The sequence below is a fragment of the Lethenteron reissneri genome, chromosome 25, assembly GCF_015708825.2.
Source record: "Lethenteron reissneri isolate LAM-NWPU_2019-01 chromosome 25, ASM1570882v1, whole genome shotgun sequence".
Taxonomy (NCBI): domain Eukaryota; kingdom Metazoa; phylum Chordata; class Hyperoartia; order Petromyzontiformes; family Petromyzontidae; genus Lethenteron; species Lethenteron reissneri.
In genome coordinates, this window is record NC_083803.1 from 14,003,781 (window position 1) to 14,031,531 (window position 27,751).

Here is a 27,751-nt window from a genome sequence, read left to right on the forward strand (position 1 = left end):
TCTCGTTGTGCCCACAGTTGCCGGCCTTCATTCGGTGCTACTCGCTAACAGCACTTGCCCCAACAGTCTGGCCGACAGCCTCTTACGGGGGGACCTTTGTCTTTGGTGGGGAAGGTGAGTGGTGGGGGGGTGGATCACGTGGTGTGAAGCGCGTGCGTTGCGTATGGGGGTGGGGGCAGGATTTGGGGGGGGGGGGTGATCACGTGATGTTTGAATTTCCGTCACCGGGAGTGAGAGTGAGGGGAGGGGTGAGGTGGGGGTGATCACGTGGGGGGGTTCTGGGGGTGGGGGGGGTTGTGGGGGGGGGATCACGTGGGTGGAGCGAACAGCTGATCGAGGGGCGGGGCCGTCTCCCCTGGCAGCCCGGCATATCCACCTCCCGTACAGTATTCACTGTCATCTGTATCGTTCCTTTACAGTATCACTTCAGTGTCAAATATCAATATGTATATACTCGTTGTTTGAATTAATTCTACATCTGTAAATAATAATAATAATCGAAGATAAATCATCGACGTGTGGCGGCAATCAGAAGCCAGGGGAACGCGTTCGTGAAGGAGGAGTCAGGTGTCTACAGGAGAGATAAAGGCGGACGGGGCCCAGCAGTTGCTAAGTGCCGAGGTTTGAATGACGCTGCTGCTGCTGCTGCCGGGCAAGTGAGCGGCTTTCACGCCTTTTTATTTATCTTATAAGACAACAATTCATCGTTCAATCGGCGTATTGCTTCCCCGGATGATATCGATTCGCTCCTTCGCCGCACGTCCGATTTTATGAATCTGATAAAGTCATTATTTTTATTATTTATTTTTATTTACGTGACTTTACCGAAAAACAGCTAAGAGGATGAATCCTTGCAGTCACGAAAGCTTCGAATCTAAAACTGATAAAGTTGCACAAAAATCACGATGCTACGTTGGTAGTGGTGGTGCACAAGCAGATTCGGTGGCTATGCACGAGGGCCATTGCCTGAAACGTCGCACATAAATTATTTTTATTCATCCCATTAGGGTGGCGTTATTGAGGAATGTGTTGAGTTTAGATCGGCTTGGGAGAGCAGTAAGTCAACTCGAGTTGACGACAGTATTCTTCAACTTAGATAAAGTTTCATTTTTGTGTGCGAACCGTTACCGAAGCTTTGTGCAGCCAGGGACAAGGGGCCGTCCATAAATGACGTCACGCGATTTTGTATGATTTTTGACCCCTCCCCCCCGCTCGTCACGCGGCGTCACAAAGAGTCAGACCCCCCCCTCAAATATGACGTCACAAAGCTCTGCCCCCCCCCCCACACCCAAAACCATATTTCCATTTTGAAAATGAAACATGCTTCAGATCGCTTTAAACTATTGTCATTGTAGTGCGCATTTAATGTGGCGCTGCACTCTGATGTTGTAGGAGAAAACGTTAATTAAAAAGTCTATTTAATTCGGTAGAACGTGTTGTCTATATTTATTTAAAGTTGCGCATTTTGATGTGACGTCACATTTCTCACCCCACCTCGTCACACATCGTCACAAATGTCTGACCCCCCCCCCCCCCAGGTACGTGACGTCATTTATGGACGGCCTCTTAGATAAAGTTTTCTTTTTGTGTGTGAACCGTTACCGAAACTTTGGGCAGCAGCTAGGGACAACAACATTACCGAGGTGCCAGTTTTTGAAAGTAGATTTTTTTTTGTTCTAGAAAAAATCTATGCCAGAGTTCACCCGTTCGATCTCCCGGTGCGGCACTTACATCAATGCCACCAACCCCCCCGCCCCCCCACGGCCGATGTCCACCCAGCAGTATAAATGGGTACAATCTGGTCGCTGCCACCTCCTTACAAGACGTCGGGCAAGCGTGGAAGAGTAGGCCTAATTCATCGGAGGGGCCCGTCTTCTGCCAGCAGTGGCCTTATCAAGCAATTCCAGGGCTGCACCTTTATCTTGTTTTTCCCTTTTACGTAGATTGGAAAATGGGAATACAACCTTTGTCAAGGCGCCCCCCCCCCCTTCCAACCCAGCTTATATATATGCTCCAAGCTGTCGCCTCGACAGACCTGGTTTTCACCTGAGGACGGCTGCTTGCGTTGTGGCCGAAACGTCGTGAGAATTATTTTATTATGTTTTATTTTTATTATTTTATTACTTCCCTTCTACGTGACTTTACCGAAAGAACCAAGAAGATGAACCTTTGAACGAGTAAATGGTAAAAAGTAAATAATAGTTACGGGTTTCGAAGCTCAGTGGCTCATTATTTACTTTGGATCGTTATTGAACACGTTGAGGGCCCAATAGATTTATAATCATTACAGGAGAGTATTGCCAGGAAGTCTTGGGCAATGACCTTACTGGTTAATCATTTACTATTCGCAGACTGCACTGAGTCATTAAACACTCAATCATAAACAAACACAACATTTAGCCCCGATGTCCTCTCACTGCTGGATGAAGGCCTCCCCCACAATGTGGGGGATTGTTGGACCATACTTCACCGCACTGGTCATTGGTTTGGTTAGTGAAGGAGGGTCAAGGGCACCGACTCGATTCAGATATCACCCGCCGCCGTGGTCACCTTGGGCTGAGAAACCAACTCGGGGCTCATTCATATAACTGCCTCCCTCCCTCCCTCCCCCCGATTTAACCAGGGCAAACCCTGCTGAGATGTTTAAGACTCTATGCTCTGTGTTAACGAGAGAGAGAGAGAGTTTGGTTATTAATTATGTACGAAACGTTTGACAATTTGCAATACAACACTGCAGTTGTTGGCAAAATGTGCTGCTTGAGTGCTTTGAGGCCGAGCTGTTCGTACAAATGGCAAGAGTCTTGCGTCTGATTTGTATATGTGATTCTGACAGCGACTTATTTGAAGTCGAATTTCATCAGAGAGCTAGAAAGCGGACATTTGATGGAATATATGAGTGTAAAACTGTAAAATAAGAAATACGTTTGGTTTTTTATTTGGAGGCCCAATAACAACAGCCTGGAAGTTGATTGATGTCACCCCAGAGGGAATAGTCAGCGCAATGTTCTGAAATGTTTCAAGTGTTGTCGTAAATGCTTAATAATATGTGACCCTCGTCATCATCGAATCAAGTAATTCATCACTTGTGTAGTGTGACGATATAGCCAATAATGAAAATTGATGAAATCAAATAGATTAATTTAATCGTTATATTCTTGGCTCCCTTCACGTAGAAGGGAAATAATAAAATAAATGTCTTGCTCTGGATTTAACACCTGATGATTGCTTGTGTTGCAGTCGAAACGTCGTGAGAATTTTTATTGTTTTATATTTATATTATTTTATTATTTCCCTTCTACGTGACTTTACCGAAAGAACCAAGAATATGAATCCCTGCAGTCACGAAAGCTTTAAATCAAAATTTAATTAATCTTTGTTATTACATCGTCCAGAAAATGATTTTTTGGTTGAGTGTCTTCCTTTACGATAAGCCACGTAAAAGTTTTTCCTAAAGATTGTAAAAAAAATTTGTTGGAACTGGCACGGTATCAGCTGTCACCATCTATTCTATGTTCATACCCAACAGACGGTGGGCCATTGCAGATTAGAGGTGCATGCACAAGAACGGTGCAGATTTGTATTTCATGGCATGTACATTAATTCATGAGGTGGTGGGCACAGTGGTTTGCGCACTGCGCTATGAAGCCAATAACTTGAGTTAAATGCCGTGCCACGGCCAAGATCAGGAGCGAGTTTTATCTGATCTAGTCTTGGCTCCCATTCCTTCACCAATTCGCACTGACCAGTGTGGTGAAATCTTATTAACCCCCTGATAACTGACCAACACTGTGTGAAGAGGCCTTCATTCAGCAGTGGACTAACAGAGGGCTAATCTTTTTTTCTATTCATAATTTATGAATGGGAATACAAAAACATTGAAAGAGGATTTTGTGCCAGCTGGTATGTGGTTGGCAGTCTGCTCGACGGAAACGCATGGGTATGAAGAGCACTCTTCTCATGCGTCTGCAGCCACTGGCGAGGAACGATGAGCCAAGTGGGACAACCCGAGGGTGGCGGTGGCGGCGGCGGTGCGTGGCCGGCGCAAGCGGCGCAGCAGGAGCTGCTCGACTCGGTGCTGCGCTCGCTGCTGGTCCTCGAGCCGCCGGGCGACTGGGGCAGCATCGCTCGGCTCGTGCCCGGCTGCAGCGCCGACGATGTGAGGCCCCCCCGTCCTCCTTCGAATCAATGCAGTGTACACAATGCCTGTGGAGAAATAAACCGCGGTGTGCCGCACATCTCGCCAGATCTCGGAAGCTGAGGAGTGTTGAGCCCGGATAGTGCTCCAATGGGTGACCACCGTTGACGCCTGATAGAGTCAGATCTCAGAAGCTAAGCAGAATTGTTGGGCCTGGAAGGCGTTTGGAGTGGTGACCATGCTTCGGATGTCAGAAGCTAACCGTGTTTGGGCCTGGCTAATGCTTGTTGGGTGACAACCGTGTGTAAAAGCAAGGGGTAATTAGGTGTTGTGGTTAGTAGCGGATAGTGCAGCAAACGTCTATTGTTGATCCCCCCCCCTCCATCTTCACCAGTTCGCACTGTCCAGTGTGGTGAAGTATGGTCAAACAGGCCTCACAGCAGAGGATTGATAAAGCAAGTTGTACATGTACAGTACAATGCAGTTGGAATTTATAACGCGTCTAAATGTGACCGCATCTCAATGTGCTGCACAGAAACGGCACGCAATTATACTTTGTAGATTTGTACAGAAAAAGCAAGGTCGTGTGCCTGGACTGGAACTGTAGAGCAGGGGGGGTTGATGACACAGAAGGCTTGGGGAACGGCGTTTTGGGCATTAACGTTGTACCCTGTGAATCCTGAAGGTTCCTTAGACGAGTGCTGTGTGCGCTTTTTCATGATCGTGTGTGTCTTTGTTAGTGCAGTGACTTCTTATGTCGCACACGTGTGTACACAATTTAATAGAGCATAATTACCATGTCAAGGGGGTGCTAATTTAAAACGTTATGATCACGGCTTGCCTCTCGTGAAGTGCCCATCGGTTCACGAGAGCTATGAGCCACGGGGGACCACTTAGAGCGGGGGAGGGGGACCCACTGCCCTTGAGCCGTTCACAGCCCGTGACTTCAGCTCATGTACTGCTCGCAGTCACAGTATGTACATTCATTCTTGAGCGGGTGGCACAGTGGTCTGCACACTGTGCTATAAATGCAATGGCTTGAGTTACAATTCCATTTCAAAACAACCCGGAAACGTAATTAGTTGTCAATGTGAGCATCTCAGCCGTGCTAACCAGCTAATAGAGGGGATAATATTGTACAGCTGACAACATTGCGTTTAAAATGTATAGTCACGTCGCTGCAAGGGCCCATTTACACTCGCACGGAATCTTCCCGTTATTATTGGATAACGCGAAGGAGGGTGTTAGCATGTGACCTGCCAAGGGTACTTAAAAACTACTCTTCGGCGCCCTGCAAGCAAACTGCCCCACGGAGGCCCTTGACTTGGCCCAACTGAGCCACCTTCTTTACCACCGGTTGCACTCTGCCCGTTGCGCGGTGGAAACGCGGGACGCTCTGCGCACGCGCTGTGGAAACGTCGAGGAAGCACTTCACGGAGAAGGGTCATTCATGGGAGTGCGTCGCTGTGCTTCGCAGTGTGCCCGGCGTTTCGAGGAGCTGAAGAGAAGAAGCGCCGTCCTCTCGCTCGTTCCCAGGGCTCATCCGGCAGGTGACGATGGGCCGGACGCGCCGTTCCAGGCTTTGGTCGGGCACATCAAGGACTTGCTGCTGCTGCGTTGCGCCATGAAGGCGCAGCCGTCAACCCAGACGGACAGCGTGGCGTGCTGGCCCCCAGGTGCGCAGCACGGCATTCTGCTGAGCGTTACAGTATTCTGTAGTCAAAACTTGTTTATGTTGCAAATGTGATTATCCTGTCAGCGATTAGCTCAATTGTCCCGTTCCAGGGTCTAAATTCGATTCAAGAACCCAATGTTAAAATAATGTATTTTTATACACACAGGATCGGATGCACGCATTGCGAGCTTAAGAATCTATTTGAATCAGGAATTTTTTCACGCTTGGCGAGTTGCTTTTTTCGATTTTTATGTTTTGCGTCAAGATGTTCCTGCTACATCTCCTGCCAAAACCGGGCTCCACAAGGAGGAAGATGCAGCTGATGTTGCAGAGCCAAAGAAGTCAACGGAAAGTCAGGGGTAAGCTGTGGCTGGACCTAATGTATGAGGCTGTGGCACGCTGGTTCGTGCACCGCATGATTAAATCGGTGACCCGAGTTTGGTTGCCCAGCCACGGTGAACATCAGTGAGCATTCCCTTAAATCTGGCTTTTTTATCCATGGCTCATCTGGATACTCCAGGTTCCATCACGAGGTGCAACTCTCTCCATTTGTATTGGTCAAACATCCCAATGCAGAAGCCTCCTGAAAAATAAAGGCATTGTATGAAACTGCCCATGGGACTCCAGCAAGCACCATACCTACTCTGCCTCTAGCTGACAGTGATAAGATATGCACGCATATGAGTGTGTACGCGCCATTGTTTGTGGTGGCATTTGGGAAGTGGTGGCACAGTAGTTGGGCACACTGTGCTATGAATCCAGAGACCTGAGTTCAATTCCCAGCCAGGACAAATGCCAATGGCGAGCAGTGTCTAATAGCTGAAGCAGTCCGAGGTCACCTCTATAGGTTGACTCGGCTTTAAATGAGTACCTGGTACGGTGAATAAATACAGCGATTGGGCGACAAAAGCGTCTGAGCACCACCACTCTTTCGTGTGCTGTGCCTGCATTAATAGTTGCTCTCTAACAGCACTTACCCCGACAGTCTGCTAAAGGCCACAAGGGGTGGGACGGCGGCAGGGGTAATCTTTGCACGCGTGCGTGTCCGTGTGTGCACGCAGGCCCACGATGGTGATCCACGTGTGCGACGAGGCGCGCGGCGTGAAGCGAGACTTCAGCTGCCCGCGCCAGCTGCTGGTGCAGGAGATGCGCTACTTCTCCGAATACCTCTCCATGGAGGCCCAGCGCTGGGAGGATGTGGACATCTCGGTCCACTGCGACGCGCACATCTTCGACTGGCTCATGCGCTATGTCAAGCGCAACACGCGGCTTGCAGACCGCGGAGAGCAGCCGCAGCTTGGTAGTGCTCGCGTAAAATAGTATTTCGAACCCTCGTGCAACTAAAAATAAGCATTGTGGTGGCTGCTAGAGGCTCGGGGGTTTGTATGAAGATCACAGCAGGATTCTAGACTGTGCTGACAAATTGTTACGGACGCACTACTAACCCATGAATAACATCCTGAGAATATAGGTGATGTATTACAATGCATCCATTTTGATCACTATACAAAGAGAACACTGTTGAAACCGTGGGGTAGCTGTTAATTGTATTACTCTTGTTTACCCAGCAAAGCCTCATCGAGTCTCATGAGCTTTTTAGAAGTGTTCTACCAAGTTTAAAGCAGTAATGTGCGATGATTGTTACTTTTTTCCAGTCGAGTAATTTTTCAAGTTGACAAATTTGAGCCATGACTTCGGTACACATGGGTTGACTCTTGCGAATTCCATTGGGATAATGAACGTCCATTGCAAAGCAGACATCGCGTAATATTATTACGCTTTATTAAACCCAGAGTAATAATCAGGGCGGCTGCTGGATTTTAACAGTGAAGCTCTGCAACAATCGGTGAATAGGCTACCGATAGGCCACATCGCAGCCCCGAAAAGTTGAGAACCCCTGCTGCAGAAATGCTGTGCAGACACTTTGGCTGTGCAAGACCAAAATAAGTGTAGCTGAGTTGGTGAAATGTCAGCTCTTACAGGGGCTGATTGCTGCCATGCATAACACCATTGTCTATGGAAATAGCCTCCGTGCTTATTTGTTTTAAGAGCTTTCTAGGCGCAAAATGGTACCATAACAATAGCTTCTGCTCGTACTGCTTTTGTATTTGTGAGTAGGAGCTTCTTCTCCCGTGGTGTTGCGTGTTGCACGCACTTGGTATGCCATCTTGTTATGTTTCCTTGATTTGTTTAGAAAATCACGCGTTGCCAAGGGGGTTTATTGGTAATATGCTTAAGAAGACTAGCAGCCCGTACATCATTTGGATGTGATCCTCCCTCCCTCCAGCCGATTAGCCAGCCAGCCAGCCAGCAAAACTTTTTCTGGCTATATAGTGAATAACAATCGTCTTCCTCAACCCCCAACATGCACACCTCCCCACCGCTAGGTGACCCCCAGTGCCCCCCCCCCTCACCAACTGCACCTCTTTCTCGTGTACCCCTCACCACACGTGCCCCCCGCGGCCCCCGCAACCACTCCCACCTGCACTTCCCCTCTGTGGCCCACCCCGCACCCCCTCACTATGCCCCCCCCCCACCGCACACCCCCACTTGTGTGCCGGCCACCCATGCACCCCCTCCTTCTGGCGCCCAGGGTAGTGCATAGCCTCCAGTCAGTCAGGATGGCGCATAGCCAGCTAGGCAACCAGCCAGCAAACTTCTTTTTTAAATAATATAATATGAGAGAGAGAAATAACTTCCCCAAATGAAGTGGAAAAAAGGCGACATTGAATGTTCTGCTTTTTCTGTGCGGTCATTTGCAACCAAGCTGAGACCATACATTTTGACTACACCTCTTGAAAATCCTGCTGAATCGCGGTTGGCTGAAACCCGAATTTGAACCCAGGTTCTGCGCTCTTCCGGGGCAGTGCTCCGATTACCGTGCCACCCGGCCACCCCTAAGGGGGCAAGGTCGTGTTCCTCTTGTGGACCCAGCAGTTCCATCGTTAATCTATTTGATCCCTACAATCGAGATTCACGGAGCTGCGATGTCGTTCAGTGATAGCAAAAACCCTGTTACTATCTTTAATTAACCTCTTAGTTACTCTATAATGGGGATGGCATGATGTAATAATTCATATACTGTCGATTCTTGAGCAGATACATACATTGAATTTCATGTGTAAGAATCAATATTTCTCGATGCATATATGCTGATACGTAATCGTTTTACGTCACTCCTGTAACAAATGTGCTACGTTTTACCGGAGTGTTGAGTTGAATCGCAACCCTGATGAAACTTGATTCGATCATTCAATTTAGTAAATTTTATTAACCCATTTTTTTTATAGAACTCTGTTTTGTATCTCACGATACAAAAAATGTTTTAGCCATTAGCTGGCTTTTGAGACCAATATCCAGCAGTATTTATGAACACGGAAATGTTGTTGAAACATGGTATTACCTATAATGGTCCACTGCAACGCAATAGTGAGTTTTAATGCAATTAAAAAAAAAGAGCATTTGTCTTTGATTTCAACTCTCTAACCATTACCAAAACTTATATTACGTTTAAATTTCACGTGCATTATACGGTACTGATAAATGTACACTTCCATGTTACCCCTCCCCACCACCCATACAGAACCAAACAACGTAATCTCAATTCTCATCTCGTCAGAATTCCTAAAAATGGACTCTTTGGTGAGTATGCGTAAACTTTCGTATATTTTTTCAGCTGAGGCTAATTTGCCTTGTGGGAACGCACATCTCGCAGCAGCAGCAGCAGCAGCAACGCCGTGACCCCTCGTAAGGAACGCGAGCTGGTTGTGCGAGCCGATATTTTGAAACGCTGCACAAACACTGCACTGTTTTGCCTTTGTTTTCCAAACGGAGACGCAGTTGTGCCTGCGACACTCGTTTCTTGACAACGGTTGGACTGTGTTGATTTCATCCACGCCAAAAAGCCCCACCGTCGTCATGGAATAAATCCGCTGGTGCGGCTCAGTGCTTGCGTTCGAGGCCGTCCAGTCTCATAAGTCCGAGGCGAAACCAAGGCTGTGACATTTCCATTTTTCTTGTTTAATTCTTTTTTTTAAAATTACAACTAATTTTTGCAACGTCTGTTATTGCACTTGGAGATTTGTCATTCTCATAATTCGGACGCAATGGCAGAGTGAGCTAACGATAAAATATGTTTTCGTACAATGTGTTTTGTGCGTAATTGCTTTATTGCATTTGTGAAGTTGTGTTTAATTTCGGTCGTGTGCTCGGATTGTTTGTTTTGGGGCCGTGTTCCAAAATTTCACTGTTTCACAATTTCCTCGGGACCTCGACGGCATATGTTTACAACGTTCACCATCTGTAATGTGTTCTTCTCAAGCCAACTTGTATTTCTTCAAAGGTGATGCTGCTACATTGCCAGTGGTGCACAAATACAAATAACAAAGCCTTAACACGCACATCAGTAACACTGGCCTTAAAAGTAAAAATATCTAATTTGCTTGAAATTTCGGACCATGGCCCATCTTCTTTCTTGCTCTAGAATTGGAAAGCAGCGTCGTCCTCTGTCCTGACAGACGAATGACCGTTTGCGGGCCGGTGTTGTGTTCAGCTTGTGCCTCACAGGGACAGCTGCCATGGGGCGTCCCTTGCCGCCCGGTGCCTTGAGAGGTGTCGTACAAATATTAAGTGACAGTAATTATATTAATTTAGTGCATTTGGTTGTTGTGCCACCTTTATAACGCAAGGCTATCACGAAGGCACTATGTTTCAACAAACAACAGTCTGCAGTAAGTTCACAGTCGGGGGCATTGTTTGCTAATTGATTAATTTGCAGGTAATTTGGCAAATTTGGACCATAACACCGACGCACAATGGCTCACTCTTGAAAATAAAGTCAGGAGAGTCTTTTACGTCCATTGCGAAGCAGACGGCATGCACTGTATGGTTAATGCTTCTGCAGTATTCGCCAGGGCAGCCTTCCAAATTCAAACCGCGAATATCTGCAACAAGCGGCGAACGCACTACCGTTGGGCCACGTCACCGCCCCAGAGTGATGATGATGGTGAACTGCCTTCATTTCCCTCCCGTACGCGTGCAGGTGGAGGAGTGCGTGCGGTACTGCCATGCCCGCATGGCCGACGTGGTGTCAGCCCCCTCGAACATGAACTGCATTGGCGAGGAGCTGGTGATGCGCATCGCGGATTTGTTCACTCACAGCCAGGCCGAGGAGCTCAAGGATCGCAAGGACAAGTTTAGGAGGTGGGGTTTAGTTTGCACGAGTGTCCTGAATTGTTTAAAAAAAAAATCTTCACAATTATATTGCAATTGTTCTTTAGTTGTCTGGCTATGAGACAAAGACATTTTCAATATGAAACCCTAGCAGTGAGTAGTGTGGCAAGCATTGCACCACTCTGTGTCGAGAACAGTCTGGCAGATGTCGTGCAACTACTTTCACAATTACGTCATTGGGCTTAGGTTATTCAAGAAAGTTGCACATGTTCTGTATGCCCCGCTCCTAGTTTTCATAGCAACCCCACTTATGTAGTGTTCCATGCTCAAGTCATTTATTAAATTGATAAAAAGTAATTCGCGACCATTCTGAGACCATCAACTCACACGATACACGATTTACTCACTCTTCACTTCCTGTGGAGCATAAGGCCACGACAAGCCCACGCCATGCCGGGCAGTCTTTAGCAGCTTTCTCTGCTTCCACTATACTCGAGAATCCAATTAACTATGGGCGGCTGACCCCCCGATTCGAACTCAGGCACTCGGCAGCGCCAGCTCTGCTCTCACACAGTACGACCTCCCCGAGACACCCGGCCACCCGCGGTGAATGTTTAAGTGGTTTAAAAACATGCCGCATAACGTTTGGCCATTTGTTACCATAATTCCCCAACCATCATCCGTGTTTGTCATTAGGCGGAGTTGCTTCCAATGGCAACAAAATCCCCGTTACGATAAACAAGAACCTCTGGGACAGATGGTGAATGCACTCTGTTTACTCCGTCCCATGTTGATCGTGCTTTGCTTGTGACCAAGCATCGTTGTCTATTGCTGATGTGCCTGTTTACTTAACATCCTGGTTATGGATCTTCATATTTCCAGCGCAATGGCACACCCTGCTGACCAGCCGCGCGCCAACGCATTCTCGTCCACTACACGTGCAGCGCGTTTTGTCCGTCCGCTTCTGGATGAGGGCCTCTCCACATTCAGAAGCGGTGTTAGTTTACCATACCTCACCACGCTGGGCCAGTGCGCATTGGATGAAGGTGCAGGGAGCACAGAACAATGGATTTAGCTGCACTGCCCTCTACTGCCCACAGGGCCTACAACACCTGCGTTTGTGCTTGGTGGTCAGCCATCCAAGCACTCTCCCAGGCTCAATCCAAGGTCTGATAAGATCGGGCACATGTTATTTTAATGTAATTATAATTACTTAGTTATCCAGGAAAGCCACACTGAGCCATAGGACTCTTTTTCAGAAGGGTCCTGCATTGGTATTTTAAGATGTTTTCAGCCAATAGATGAGCCTTCATACAAACTAGAGGAAACCGGAGCGTCCGGAGACAATCCACGCGTGCGAGAGGGCAACTGCCTATCCCTGCACAGTTGGAAACAGATGGTGATTAGTCCAGTTGCTGTGCTGCCTTCTCCTGGCGAGTCAGGGTATGGCACCTTGGTGCCTACGGGACGGGAGTTTCACAGCATTTGAGTGATCTACCTACCCTCGCCTCCACAGTGCTGGATTACAAACTCTTAGGTTTTTTCGGTAAAGTCACGTAGGTAAAAAATAAAATTAAAACTTAATAAAAGTAATAATGGAAATTAAATTAAATAATAAATCACGACGTTTCGGAGGCAACACAAGTCTCCGTCATCAGGTGGGACCGTCACAGCTAAAATTACTGCATCAAGTGAGGAAAATTCCAAAAGACCAGCCCTTAAATACAAGTTAAGGGGGGAGGGGCTTATCTGAATGTGGTAACCAGGGAATGGAACGTGGTGGTGGTGGGCGGGGCTACAAGAGAAATTGGTCAACGTCGACCTGTGCAAGACAACAATCGGTGTACCTCGACCTAAACCGATGTTGGTTGAGAATCCAAAGTGGCCAGGGCTAGAGCACTGAGATGGCACCGCTATGTTCCGAGGTTTGAATATGAGCAGCCGCCCGTGATTAAATTGTACTCTCAAATGCATTGAGTTGATGGTTTCGGTGCGTTTATGACTTATTGAACAAAACAACAAAAACCTCCCGTTAAACTTCGTTTTGAATTTAATTTGACAAATTTTAGTTCTGGAGAATTAAAAATAACGGGTTGACTGACGTGTGGCAAGCTGCCTCTTAGCAGCGTGTGTTGGAAATTGTGACCCCTACTGCATAAAACATATTTATTTTTGGGTACACGTGAAACATCTGCAACACAGCCATTCCCTGACACATGGAGCACGCGACCGCAAGATTTCGGAATGGATTTTCCATTTCGTGATGCATTTCCAAGAGCACAACCGGAATGATTTTGGGCGGAAAAGAGCAAAACAATAAAACAAAAACTTTGACAAATTATCTGGCGATGCTGCATTCGCAGTGATGCACAGGTACGATTAAGAACACACCCAATGCATGAGCTAATTATATGCTGTGAAGAAGGGTCATTGTTTGAAACGGCGTTATTGACGATGCTCTTGAGTGTAAAGATAACTTTCGATTTAAAGCTTTCGTGACTGCAGCGATTCATCTTGTTGGTTCTTTCCGTAAAGTCACGTAGAAGGGAAATGATAAAATAATAAAAATAAAACATAATAAAATAATTCTCACGAAGTTTCGGCCACAATGCAAGCAGCCGTCCTCAGGTGAACGCTGTCTTTCCGACAGACCTGTTCTTCACCTGTTTTATTTTTATTATTTTATTATTTCCCTTCTACGTGACTTTACCGAAAGAACCAAGAAGATGTAAAGATAACGTAGAGGCTGTTTGCCAATGTTTTGTCTTGAAACATCGCAAATTGCTTCAAGAGGAATTTGTATCATTCAGCGTAACGCTCTCGGTCTTTGCTGTCCGTGTGCTCTTGCCAGTAAAATCTTCTGTAAGAAAATCGAGCGGCTGTTCGACGCGGAGCACAAGAACCCTGACTCTCCGAGCTCCGCCGCCTCTGTTTACAGGTGAGCGCCGCAGTTGCAGCCGTTAGTTGCAAATAACACAAGGTCGCATATCCGACACGCTGGGGGGACTGGAGGTATAGGCGGATTTGTGAAAAAGATCAGACGTGTGAACGTCTGTAGAGTGACAGTTGCACCTTGTCTAAATACTGCACTGGGTGCATGCAGTTAATTTACCAGAATGGAAAAGTGATGGTCGGATATGCGACGTATTCTATCCTATTCTTGGTTCTTTCGGTAAAGTCACGGAGAAGGGAAACAATAAAATAATAAAAATATAAGACGATAACATTGTCTTATATTGTATTATATTTTTATTATTTTATTGTTTCCCTTCTACGTGACTTTACCGAAAGAACCAAGAATATGAATCCCTGCAGTCACGAAAGCTTCAAATCAAAATATTCTCTCCTTATTAGTGTAAGATAACAAATGTATACATGCGGTCCTTTTGTGAACCACTGCTAGAATAAGGGTCCCCCCATGCTGTGCGAAACGTGGGGCTTATTTTTCCATACTTCCCCACGCTTGGTGATGGCAAATTCAGGGGGAGAGTAAACGTGTAATGATGCATTTATTTGTTGATTAAAACCTGTTATTACTATACTTGTTTACTCAGGAAAGCCTGACTGAGCCTTATGACTTTTTCAAGAGGGTCCTGCCAATGTTCCACAGTTGGGGGTGATGACTGCTATGTGTAAACCAATTGTGATATGCAGTTTTGCATGAATGACGGGATATCAAGTTAAATTATTGAGTCATTTACGGGTAAGTTTTAAAATATTGACCATACTGCTGGCATACGATGGCGTACTCTTGCGAATGCCGTCGCGTGATTTTTAACGTCCACTTTGAAGCAGACAACTCGTATTTTTATGGTTAATACATCTCCAGCATTAACCATGGCAGCCGCTGGATTCGAACAGTAGAATTTTGCAACAAGTCGTCAACGCGCGACCGCTAAGGCCGTGTCACCTCCCAGTTATCAGGCTCAATATCAAGATATCAGCAGGGGCTTGCCGTGTTTGTTTGTCGTTACCTAAGCGACGCCGTAGTGATGTTCTTTCCCGACTGGAGCAGCTGTCGCTCCCACCCCAGCCCGCCCTGCCCGCCCGCCCGCCCGCACGCCACGGCCTCTCGTCGTGTCTTCTTGCAGGTGCCGGCTCTGTCGGAGGCTGCTGACCAAGGACACGCAGAGCAAGCTGCCGTGCGTGCGCAGCCAGATGCTCATCGACCGCCACGGAGAGATTCTGTATCGCCATGTCAGGTTTTCCGAAAACCCCCCCACTCCCACTTCACCCCACCCTCTCTCTCGCTTGGTGATTTTTTCTGGAATTTTCATTTTTTCATGTATACAGACACACGAACCGATTGGTGTACACGAATAGACATGGACAGATGCGTGTATCTAGACACAGACGAGTGAAAGTGGACAGACACACCAATGACGATACATATCCAGACAAGCATATCTGTGATGAGGCGTACAGTTGCCTTTTAGGATCAGGTTAGCACCCAAATTTCGACCTCTATATTAATGCAGTTGACTTCATTTATCATCATCATCATGCAGTCCGTCCCCAAGGATGGAGTCGGTAATTGTTCGGCATCTGATACGGTTGGTACGTTTGGCTCCTGTGAGTTCGCTTGTGACTTAGCAAGACCGGCATTTGAACGACGCACACCCTTCCACAGAGATCACACGCACACAGTGGGCAGAGGATAACTCCTGATATCCAACTTCACCGGTCGACACTGCAACAACCACTCCTGACTCTCGTCTTCCGAGTGCATTTATCGACACCGCATGAAAATAAAGTTTCTAGAAAATAACACGTGCCTTCACGCCGCTGTCTCTCCGCCCTGCTCCTCCCGTGCAGGGAAAGCGGCTGGGACGTGTACGAGTATCTGTCGGTGCTCCACAAGGAGCTCAAGTCGTGGCGCAACGTCTACTGGCGCCTTTGGGGCACCGTCAACTACCTCACCTGCTCCCGCTGCAATCAGGTGCAGTCTAACGCAAGCAGGTTCAGGAAGAATCATGCACACGTATGGACTATGTAATGTTCTCCAGCACGCGCTTGCCTTCGTAAGTGTTCGGTTGGCAGTACGGAAGCTGACGGGGAGTTGTCGGAGCAAACTGCGTTTGATTGTTATCAAATAGTTCGTTTTGCGCTGGTTTGTGTGTTCCTAGTTTTGGCCAAGAATTTGGGCAATACGGCTAGGTTTCAAGTGGGCTAGTCCCTAACAGCAACGCAGCTTTCTCTTAAATTTTTGTTCATATTGGATCTGCGTTTGTTATAGTGCACCTGCCGCTTACCAATGGACACATGGACGAGCTGATGCATAAAACGCTTTCAACCTATGTTGAAAATAATGAAAACTCAACGTGCCATATCTGACTGATAAGTCGACGTTTAACAATTCTGCAAGTATGGATTTAACTAATAAATTGCAATCATGTACCCGTTTGTATTTTTTGGTGTATGATGTCAGTGATTATTTTGAGGGATGCTCTGCACAACTACTTGGTACAAAAGGTTAACGGTAGGTGCGTGTGCACAAGTTAGTGGTGTGGGTGGCATTAATTTGGTGGATATGAGTAGATTTTCCGCAGAAAGATCTGTATTGTTTACAAATACAGTATGTTGCATATCCAACCACCATATCCACCTATACTTAAGTCCCCTGTGAGTCAGATCTGCAATGTTGTAGCATACTTCCAGCATGTCCAAAGCACCATTTTTCCGAGAAGTTTTTCTTTTGGTATATTTTGTAATCTTCAGCTGGAGCTGTAAGTCAACATAAAATGCCACAACCCTCAAAACGCAAGCAATGAGGCTTGCCTTTTCCAAAGCTCATTCGTATTCTAAGTAACATTTCACGTGTGTGTGCATGTGTGTTTTTGTCGCAGGTTTTCTTGTGCAAGGATTTGTCCCATTGCCTGTACCACACGCACCCGGCCCTCTACGGGGATGACTGGGTGGCTGGCGCGCCCACTGGCTTAGGGATCTATCCCTGCTGCAAGCAGCGCACGCTCCGCTTTGATCTCTTGCAGCCCAGCAAGGTCAGCCACTGCTGCCAATGGGAACACATTCACCTGCGAGTTTAAACAACAGCATCGTTTGCCTAGCATTGCCAGGTCCATGGATGGGAACAGCCGGGGAGGAGTGGCGGGCTTCAATCAGTGCAGTTCGCCCCAAACCTCAGATCCGAGGGGTTCTCAGGGTCAGGATCTTTATTTATCCTGGAGAAATCCGATGAACTATGAAGCTCTTTTTCACAGATGTCCAAATATCGGGAAGTTACAACAACAGAAAGGGCAGAGACGGCCCCAGGCCTCCAAAAACCTTCCTGTCAACCCTGAGTGTCACTACAATTGTAGCAATTGGTATCCGATGAATCCCTCCCAGTGATTTAATTCATTGTTACAAATCAGAGTCATGATTACATCTGATTCGCCATGCCACCATCTCCCCGTCCATACCTAACTCACCGTGCCAACCAATCCAGTCTTAGCTGAACCCGATTTGCTACCCTACCCCTCACTAACCCTCCCCCCCCAACTCCCCACCCCCCCCCCCCCCCCCCGGCCTCGCAGGGCTGCAAAGTACGTGACCACGTGGTGTCACGGGCAAGTGGGGGAGGCCCTGGCGAAGCCGGGCCCAGTGCGCGCGTCCACCAGGACCTCCTGCTTCACCGCGACGCTGTGTGCGTGCCTTTCACGCCATCCGCCAGCAGGTGAGGGCACCTGTGCCTTGGGGGGGTAGGGCGGATGAGGTGGGTAACCCCAGATAACGATTCACCCACTGTATTCAATTGGCATGCCTATTGAGTGTGCAGGTGGTGCAACTGCACCGGGCCCACAGACCGGAGGGGCCCAGGCCCCAAGCTATGGAGGAGAGAAATTTAACGGGGTCCCCGATCGATTCTCTACGTGATCCACCAAGCCTTGCCTCCCAAGCACTGAATCACTGCACCCAGTTTTACACTCGTTCGTGTAAGAGAGCAGCTTGTGTCGTTGAAAGAGACTGGCTTTTAAACACGACGTAATGAATTCAAGGCCTTTTGTGTTTCCGCCTTCTCTTTACACGAAACGGCAGCGACTGGACCGCCGCGGCCGCCACGGAGGTAAAGAAGCACGATGTGGAGGGCGCTACCAACGTTGCGGGTTTAAAGAAAGTGGCAGATGTGGTAAGTCCTTCTCGTAGACTGAAGAGCAACTAAACTGACCATTGTCATATCGAGGGGATTGTCAGCTGTGGCAGGCAGGTCATTTTATTTGTGACTGATAAGTGACTGAGATGTGGGTAAGTGACAGAAAGAAAGAGTGAAGAGGAAGTGCTGATGTGGGATCGGGAGAAGAGATGTTTCATTGAAACAATTGAGAGAAGGAAAAAGATCTGCAGTGGCTATATTGTCAGCGGTGTAGGCTTTCTGAAGACAGCTCTCGGAAGGATGTTGAGGAAAAGGAGCAAGCGATAGGGTGCCGCAGTGGTGAGAGCTCCCTCGCCTGGTGTGTAGGAGGTCGTGGGTTTGGTCCCGACTCTGACACCTGTATATTTTCAGTTTGCATGTTCTCTCTCCCCGTGGTTGCGTGGATTTTTTTTCTCCGGGTCCTCCAGTTTTTCGCTCCACATTTAGAAACACGCGTTCAGAGTATTTGGCTGCTATACATTTCCGCACGATAAGCCACTTCGTTGAGCTATCATTTGTGGTCAGGTCGCTTCTGAAAAAGAGTTAATAGCTCAGTGGGCTTTACCTGGTAAAATAAAATCGCTTTTTTTAGATAGAGCAAGGGAGGGCCATTTAAGAAAGGGAGGAGGCGCGTGATGAAACAAAAAGGAAAGCGCTAGATTGGAGAGGGTGGCGGAAACTTGGACAACAAACCTGTCCTTAGACTGACAAATCAATGGTTTAGAGTTGTGATTTATCTAATTTCTGATGTGTTTATGCTTTAGACAAAAGACATGGGCGTATTTTTGCTTCAAAGATTGAAAACCTGTTGGCTTAGTGACACATCAATTTCATCAATTTAGATCACAGTATTCAAACTGCACGAAGGTTAATTTATAATTCATATACAGCAGTGTTTGATTTGGTTGACATTTGTATATAATTTTTGTGCAACAGCTGTTGATTGTATTTGTACGCAGTTAAAGGTCCAGGCCCTGCTTTCTGAGGATGATGATTACACGACGGGGTCGGAGGTGACAGATGATGAAGTTGGAGACGAGGAGGAGGTGCACAAGAAGAGAGGTCCAAGCAGTTTTTTCGTTCGATAACTTAAGTAGTCATGAACGTCAACACATTCGTCAGTAACACTGCCTCAAAACAGAAGACGTGTAAAGTGTTGTCTCTCACTATTATTCGTATCCACTCTTATCTCCCTGGCCTCTCCATTTATGTGCTGTGCAGAAGGACTGTTGCCCAAAACGTCGCCTGTTACATACTGTGCTTTTTGGGCCACAGTGTCATTTGATGAATGTGTTGTTATATTCTTGGTTCTTTTGGTAAAGTCACGTAGAAGGGAAATAATAAAACTAAACAATAAAATTCTCACAACCTTTCGACTGCAACACAAGCAATCATCCTCAGCAATTTTCTTGTTGTGGTTTTCACACCTGATGATGATTGCTTGTGTTGCAATCGAAACGTCGTGAGAATTTTATTGTTTGATATTTTTATTATTTTATTATTTCCCTTCTACGTGACTTCACCGAAAGAATCAAGAATATTAATTCCTGCAGTCACGAGAGCCTTTAATACGAAATAGAATGTGTTGTTGTTTTTTGTTGCTGTTGTTATTTGTACTCGTGCACCACTGCCAACTTAGCATCACAGCATCTAAACTCTGGAACTCGTTGCCCTTCGAGGTCAGGACTTCCGAGACAATTTATAAATCTTAAAATCTCGACCAAAAACATATACGTTTAAAATGGTTTTCTCCCTTTAGTTATTTTCAAACGTCTTCTTCACTTCTTATTTACTTGGTTGTTAACTATTTCGCCTTTCCATGCATAGCGCCCAGAGAACGATTGTTTAAGGGCGCTTTATGAATTTAAATCATTATTAATATTATAAAATAATGTACGTATGTTGAACTTCTTTCGCACCGTAGCCAAACGTGCTAATCGGAGGTGCGGCGGAAGGACAACAAACTAAACACAAAGAGCAGTTCAAAAGAAATGCATTTTCAATCGAGATTTAAAAGCGCAAAGCTCCAGTAGCTTCCTAATATGGGAAGGAAGAGCATTCCAGACGGCCACCGAAGTGCATCTAAACGCGCCACGCGATTACTTGACATTTATTGCTCTATTGATGATCTTTTCGATTACTTGACTAAATGGACAATGCGAAAATAGTTGCAAAAAGTCTCACCCCCACTCACCTCCTTCTAATGCTGGATGGACGACGTGGGAATGGGGATTTTCAGGGTTTTTTTTTCATTTTGTTAATTAATTGGTGATACTGCATTGCTACCTCTCTGGCCTCTCTATGTCCTGTGAAGGAAGGGCCTTGCCCGAAATGTCACCCGTTATATATATTTTTTTATTTGAAGGCCACAGAGTTATTGACAAATATGTTGAGTTTTTGCGTCTCAACTCGGGCGCTAAGACATTGAATCGTGTGCTAGCCATTACACCACGGCATCTCCCACATGCAACATGCTCATTGTAAAAAACATTGCTTCATATCTCTGTGATTTGATGCGTGTGTTGTGATGCATGCATCATGAGTATGCTAAGAGCTGATGACATTTTTTACGATACCTAGCCCAGAATCGCAGAGCGCAGTGCAATCATCTGTGTGTGTAGTGGCTCTTGACGCAAACGGCTACAGAGGAACCGTAAACCAGCATCTGCTAGTATAAATGTAACAAGGATGAGCGAAACTTCCCCTCTTTGCTCTCTAGGTAAGAAACAGGCCAAGAAGTCCATCAAAGCCAGGAAGAAAACCTCTCGCACGCCTCAAAAGAAAAGGTGCCAAGGCATTCCATGTGTTTGCTTTTGAAAGAATGTGTGTGAAGGTATAGCCCAGATTTGATGAATTCGGAATTGTTACCATTTGTTTGAGCTTACGTGTGAAAAAAAATCTGTTCTTTCATAGGTAAACCTGTTGAGCCCTTCCCCATTCAAGTAAGTAACCTGCATTTGCACATGTATTATGTAAACAAGTCGGCTTGCACTTGAGTGAATTTATATTGTTATTCAATCTCCATTGTAACTGATGCGACAAGGCTGGTGGTAACACCATGGCAGCCAAATGAGAGAGCATGCCTGGGAAGTTGACCACCACCATAGTCGAGCGATGAGTTCACGTGTCGGAGCGAGATGGATTGAGACGTTGCGGGAACACGAGGCACCATGATAAAATGGGGAGGCCTTCATACAGCAGTGGATAGACAATGGCTCATGATGATGATACCATCTCAAAAAAATTCTAAAAAAATTACGACTATGATGATAACATAGTTAACGTGGTAGAGTAAGCCAAAATAGTCAATGTGGAAGAGTAGGCCAAAACACCTTCTAGAGGAGGCTCTCTCGATTTTCCTCTGGTGGAGGCCATGCCACCAGCAGCGGCATTATTAATTTATTTCAGGGCTGCACCTTTACCTACCTATATATGATGGTTATACCTTGGGACACTTAGAAATTGTGTTTGGGGGGGGGGGGGGGGTTGGGGCACGGGGGGATGGGCGGGGGCAATGGGGGTGGGAAGTGAATTTAAAGAGGACTTGAACAGATCTTTCTTGGAGAGGAGGTGACATTCATATTCTTAGGTTTTTTCGGTAAAGTTACGTAGATAAAAAATTCAAATTAATTAATTAAAATAAAATAAAAATCACGACGTTTCGGAGGCAACACAAGCTTCCGTCTTCAGGTGGAACCGTCACAGCACGATAGCTGTATCAAGTGAGAGAAATTCCAAGAAAACAGTCCTTGTATATATACTGGAGGAGCCAAGGTAGGCCCTGGATATTATTTTTGTGAGGTTCGGTGCGGCTGAAGCACGCTGTTAGGAATGAGCCTTTGTTGTGTAAACTAGGTGCGGATGATGTAAAGGTGCGTTGTGGCATGGGTCTGCGGTGCGGGACGGGCAGCAACGAGAGGCGATGCTATTCGTCGTGTCGGACCCGTAACAACCGTAACGAGTAGTTCCCGTCTGTGTGTGGACACTCGCAGTGTGTGTGCGCAGCGGAAGAAGTGGGACGTGTGCCGCTCCATGAGATACAATCAGGACACCCAGCGTGAGGAGGGTACGCAAAGTCCCGTTACCACGCACGTAGCAAGTCATCAACCACCCACACCCCTCCACCCGCCTGTGCATTGCGACGGATCTTCACGATTGAATGCAAAAAACTATTATTTCCCATTAGTCTGTAATGTTTTATTGATATCGCCTGTCCTTGCGTTAGTCCAATGGTGATATTTTCATATCACTTGCAATGATTGTAATTGATTCTCATGCGCGATTTGACGCATGTCACGCAAGTGTAAGAATCGCTAACGGATGAATCGACGCATCGTTACACGCTTACCATGACGCACAGGCAACAGTTACAGCTTTTGTTCTTTCCTGATCGCTGGCAGATAACAAGCATCGCACACGCATGCACATTTGATGCAGTTCTGCATTTGGTCGTCGTGTTTTCTGATTAGTCGGAGGAATCCTACGGGTATACACTCGACCAGGGTTCGTTAACTGACGGCCCCCGGGCCACATCTAGCCTACAAAGGCTCTTGGAGTCACCCGCCAAGCTGTGGCCCACCTCGAGATGTTGGCCACCGAGATGTAGATCATGACTAATGAGCTGAAATAGAGGTAAACAAGAGATTGCGATGACAAGAGCTGTAGACAAATTATCATCTCTTCGTGAGATATACAAGAGGGGCATGAGAAAGCTGTAGATGAGACCTACATATTAGCGGTCACATGTACAGACGTTATGATGTCACAACTCCATGTTACCTCATAACACCTGTAAGCGGGATAGATGACATCATCGTTGGCCCGCCAGCACACGCTAATTGTATCACGTGGTCCGTGGAAAAAATGTAGCTGAATCGTGCTCTAGACCGTTCGCTCGAGTTATTTGTTTAGATGCAGAGTTGCTCGTGTTTGATGGTGGGCGTGTGTGCAGACCAGCGCAGGATGAACGACTTCTGCGCTTACCTCGCCAAGCTCCGCTGCAGTGAAGGCACCGATCGCGCCAAGACCAAGGAAGTTAAAGAGGTAACACGACAAAAAAGAGAAACGCCTCTTGTCCGCGTCGATACACGAGGTAATGCCTCTTGAGTTACAACTTTTGATTTCTTACTTAATGATTTCATCAATATCGTCAGGTAATTAAACGTTGCACAGAAAAAAAACGTGCATTAATAATTGCGTACACGACGACATTTCACGAAACGGACAACACGATTGTTTGTGGACCTAGTCAAAGGTAAAGGTGATTCCCTGAAATTGCCTGCTCACGCCACTGCCGGAAGAAGGGCCTCCATCAGAGGGAGCTCGAGATAAACTTCATTAGCGTATGTGTCCTACCCTTCCACACTGACCAGACATCTTGGAAGAGGTAGGAGTACGCACACTTTACCCAACCACACGTGTGACCTGCCGATCGATGATTAGGTACCTATTTATACTGCTGAGTGGACAGAGGTGGGGGCGGTGGTGAGGGGGGTTTAAGAAACTTGCCCATTGAGGTGGCGGAGTGACTCTGCGATCAGAGCGCTGAGCTGGCACTGCTGAGAATCCTGGGTTCATATGGAGGCAGCCGCTTGCTATTGGACAGAGTTCTCAAGTGGAGCGAGTTTATGGATTCAGCACGGTCACCGTTGTGCAAAAAAGCCATCGCATTCAATTTGCTTCTTCGATTCATTTGGCAAAATTTCTGTTCCGAGAATGAAAAACATTGGTCTTGCGACAGATATTTACTGTCTTGTGCCGAGCGGATTGGAAAGTGCTGCCCCCTACTGTGTTTACCAAAGCTCAGACGTAGCTCTGTGAAAACCACTTCTGTGGGCCGTTCTCTTAACACTGCTCTGTGGGAGATATAATTAGATTATTTGTCTCATGCCACGATTCCGATGACACAATCAGGATAAATGTGGAGGGGAAACTACGAAAATGAAAAAAAATTTAAACAATAACTTTTCTATTGCATCATCTGCCACGCCAGGAGATTAAATCGAACCGGTGACCTCCAGATTGCAAGCTTAATGTGCTAACAACTACGATATACTACAGTACTATCACAATATAACACCTTCACAGACATCCTGCTTATGAGTGGGCTACGCTGCCGTTCCCAGTACCCGGGTGGGATCTACATGAAGCTGGAGGCCCAGTTCCGAGCCTCTCTGCCATTGTCAAGGCCAGGCGGATCTTCGCAGCAGGTCGCAAGGTCAGGACAAAAACTCCGGACAGAATGTAACAGGTCATCGTATGTATATGCAGGTGATCAGTCGTACGTGCACAGGCCCTTGTCTCAACTGCTCGAGCGAAGCTACACTTTTAGCAAACCACCTGGAATCTGCCGGAAATTTCTAACACGCCGTCTGCGTCACGGCAGACGTTAAAGATCCAGAGATATTCTTTGAAGAGAAGGCCATGTTTGTCAGCATCACAGTACGCATTTTCCAAATTAAAGAAAAATACTCGCAAGTCACCTAATTTAGTAAAAGCACATCGCAAAATCTCCCCCCTACTGTGAAACTACCGCAGACTATACTCGTCCGTGACACTAAAATGCATTTGTGACAACCTCGCGCTGTGAGATTGTGTGCACGTATTAAATGTAATCACCATTTTAATTGGTGATTTGATCGTTTGGTGGCCACAGAGTTACCGTTTGCGCCTCCGTCGCCCCCAGGTTGAAGGCGCGAATCACCTCGATGAGAGGGGCGCAGTTATGAGGACGAACCGCAGGGGGAGCACGAAGGGAACTCATCGTAACCAAGTGCAGGTTTTCCGCGGCTGCTCTGTACGGCTGTTCGATGTGTTTTCGGGTTGTGCCGCACGTTATTCGGCACAGTGTCCGACGTTTCGCTCCCTGTGCCGAGAGCTTCTTCAGCCCCTCCAAACACATTGAAGAGCAACCACCAACACTCAGGCCAGACCTCGACTCGCACAGCTCAGCAATCGCTCACAGCGCCGATCCCTGCAGCAGTGTGGCAGGAAAACTTCTTTTGATAAATACATACGCAGCTTTTGTCAACGTTTTAAATACGGATTTTTGTTTTTACTATGATCAATATTTAACTAGAGTATGTGGTACTAGAGGAGCTCTGTAGAGCTCCTTTAGTGGAGGCCCTTCCACCAGCAGTCGCGCAAGTGAGCAATTGCAGGGCTGCACCTTTACGTTAAAAAAAATATGTTTAACGGTTACGGTATTCTAAATGGCGTATTTGGTTATAAGTATTTTAAAACCAAGGTTGTAGGAATGCTGCAGATACATGGGTTGTAAAACCAATTAGAACTAGTTTTGATATGGAGAGCTGACCTATGGACTAAAACTACTGTTATACATTGGAAATAAAGACTGAACTTCTTGTGAAGATTATGTATTGCTGTATTGGCAGATGAGAGTACAGTATGCATAAACCAAAGCTTTAGTGACTGTTGGTGTATAATTTATTTTACTAGGTGAGGGATACTGAGCTACGTAGCTCAACGAAGTGGCTTATCGCATGGAAATTTATAGCAGCCAAATGCTCTAAACGCATGTTTCTACATTTGGAGGGGAAAGCTAGAGGACCCGGAGAAAAATCCACGCGAGTTTGCATGCAAACATTCGAACATGCAAACTCCAAATATACAGGTGTCAGGGTTGGGATTGAACCCACGACCCCCTGCATACCAGGCGAGGTAGTTAATATCTCGCAAAATGTATGGCTTTTGTGTGACCGTTTGGCAAGAGTTCACTGAGCTAGTTGAGTCCTGTTGAGGCCACACACCTCTGGATAATGCCTGGGCATGTAGCGAGAAACCTGGATTCATCTAATACAATCGATTATCATGCTCATACATGCATCAAATTGTGCATGTGAATCGATATGATGTATGCAATATACTGTATATGCAAATGATATGCTGATGCTCACTAATGCCCAATTTGAAGAACAAAACTACAAACAAGATGGACTAAATTAAGAACCAAGAGAAATTAAGTGGTTAAAATAAGACAAGTTTAATCGATTCTCGAATATAATCGTGATGCCGAGTCGTGACATTTCATCAAATCACTCGCGTGCTGATGGGTTAATCATTAAATGCCAACCAATGCCTCGTGTTTTTAATGCCAAACGACTGGAGTGAAATAACCTCTAGGTTTGCCCCAACACGTATTGATCGCAATAACTGCTCTGCGACCATCAGTGGTGCAGCTCTTGTTGAGTCTGCAGGCAGTGCGACTGCGCTGTGGCTCACGGATGTGCCGAGGCGCTAGTTCTACAAGAAGGGTGGGGAAAGGAAAAATCGGACGGGGAGGTGGGCCTTTTCATTCCTTACTAACCACGCCGAACCACTGGGGAATAGACAAAACGCTAAATTCAGATTCCAAAAACACAGGATGAGATGTTACTATCCTTTGTGCAAGCACTTCCAAGAGTTCATGAACAGTGAGCCTGGTGAAATTTGTGGAGCGCATCGTCAGTAGTGAACCTTTGGTTCCTAGGAACATTTGGTTCCTAAGGCTGTTAACTATATTGGAGAGACTGTACACTCGACTAAAGGCCATGGCAAGCAAATCATTACTACTTGGGTAGGTTTTCGCAGCCGTGGTTCATGGCCCTCTGATATGTTACAAGTTGTGCCCCGTGTTCTTGGGCATGACGTCCAATGTTTCGGTTCCCGAAGAAGCTCCCAGCACATAGCGCGAAACGTCGGACATCATGTTGAACCACACGTGATACAACACGTCGGAGAACTTACACGCTCATCGTCGTTCACATTTGAACAACGGTAAACTTGGTGAAGACTTCTAAAAAAGGGGGGGGGATGGTGTGATAGTGCTGTTGAAGTGTAATGAGTTGACTTGCTTCAGTGGAAAAAGGAAGAGCCACTTTCCGTTCGCACCCGATGGTACAAACACACACACACAAGACGCATGCAGAAAACATTTTAAAGACTGGAAGTGAGAAAACCCGCAACAGCGCCACCGCCTGGTTAGTGTGTAACATTGCCAGTGGAAGCGACATGCAGGCCTGGCGGACCACACAGGCGCTTGCCAATCTGTCTCAGGGTCCCATCGGTGAACCACGTCAAATATTTCTACGAGAGAAATGCATTCGTTCCCTTTCATGTGTTACAGGCACCATGTAATCTAAGTGCTGTATTGTCACTGCGTCCGGACCTTGTCCCTGTGCAAAACGACCTGCACTCTGTTAACATTTTTCAAGTTTGCACTCCTGTTTGCTCACCATATATTTTTGACATTCCTGGATTGCTACACTTTTTTTTCGAATGAGACTTATTTAACTGTTTTTTTGTTTCTACTGTGTTAAAATTGTTTACGTGATGTTTTAGAAGTTATTTGTTAAGGCAAGTGAAAGCAATTTTTAGTTTTTTTTATTATAAATTATTCAATTTCACTGAGCTGAGCGCACCGAGTTAAGCATTTTGTAAATGCTTTTAGAATGAAGCTTTTAGCAAAACATCACTGGCATTTACACCCACGTGCAAGGCATTGTATTTAACGTTTGTTATTTTTTAAAATAATTTGAAAGCAATCCATTGTCAACAATAAAGTATATTATGCACTGATTGTAATTTCACTGTGGTTTGCTGTATTAATGGAACAAAAAATTAAATCGTGATATCAGCGATG

The 27,751-nt window shown here is 46.4% G+C and overlaps 1 protein-coding gene across 5 annotated transcripts; it reads left to right on the plus strand.

The window, feature by feature from the left end:
- Positions 1-351: 351 nt before the first annotated feature.
- On the plus strand, positions 352-27,751 carry SANBR (SANT and BTB domain regulator of CSR). 5 transcript variants are annotated; one of them, XM_061559415.1, is made up of 19 exons: positions 352-656; positions 3,970-4,156; positions 5,613-5,811; positions 6,076-6,169; positions 6,872-7,110; positions 9,394-9,452; positions 10,852-11,012; positions 13,834-13,920; positions 15,074-15,184; positions 15,798-15,921; positions 16,829-16,981; positions 17,516-17,655; positions 18,018-18,108; positions 19,071-19,173; positions 20,831-21,053; positions 22,104-22,177; positions 23,063-23,154; positions 24,199-24,328; positions 24,797-27,751. In XM_061559415.1, the coding sequence occupies exons 1-15, from the start codon at positions 628-630 to the stop codon at positions 20,926-20,928; spliced, it is 1,875 nt and encodes a 624-aa protein (XP_061415399.1). In that variant the 5' UTR covers positions 352-627; the 3' UTR covers positions 20,929-21,053; positions 22,104-22,177; positions 23,063-23,154; positions 24,199-24,328; positions 24,797-27,751. The 5 variants fall into 5 exon arrangements, with proteins under 5 accessions (XP_061415399.1, XP_061415398.1, XP_061415402.1 ...); XM_061559414.1 differs by having other exon boundaries at positions 24,237-24,328; XM_061559418.1 differs by having other exon boundaries at positions 352-652; positions 24,237-24,328.

Bases quoted from the DNA above. Each gene is read 5' to 3' on its own strand.
- SANBR (XM_061559415.1), top strand. From the start codon at position 628: ATGACGCTGCTGCTGCTGCTGCCGGGCAA. The intron at 5,812-6,075 runs GTGCGCAGCACG...TTTTGCGTCAAG, and splicing joins CGTGGCGTGCTGGCCCCCAG to ATGTTCCTGCTACATCTCCT. The intron at 6,170-6,871 runs GTAAGCTGTGGC...GTGTGCACGCAG, and splicing joins AAGTCAACGGAAAGTCAGGG to GCCCACGATGGTGATCCACG.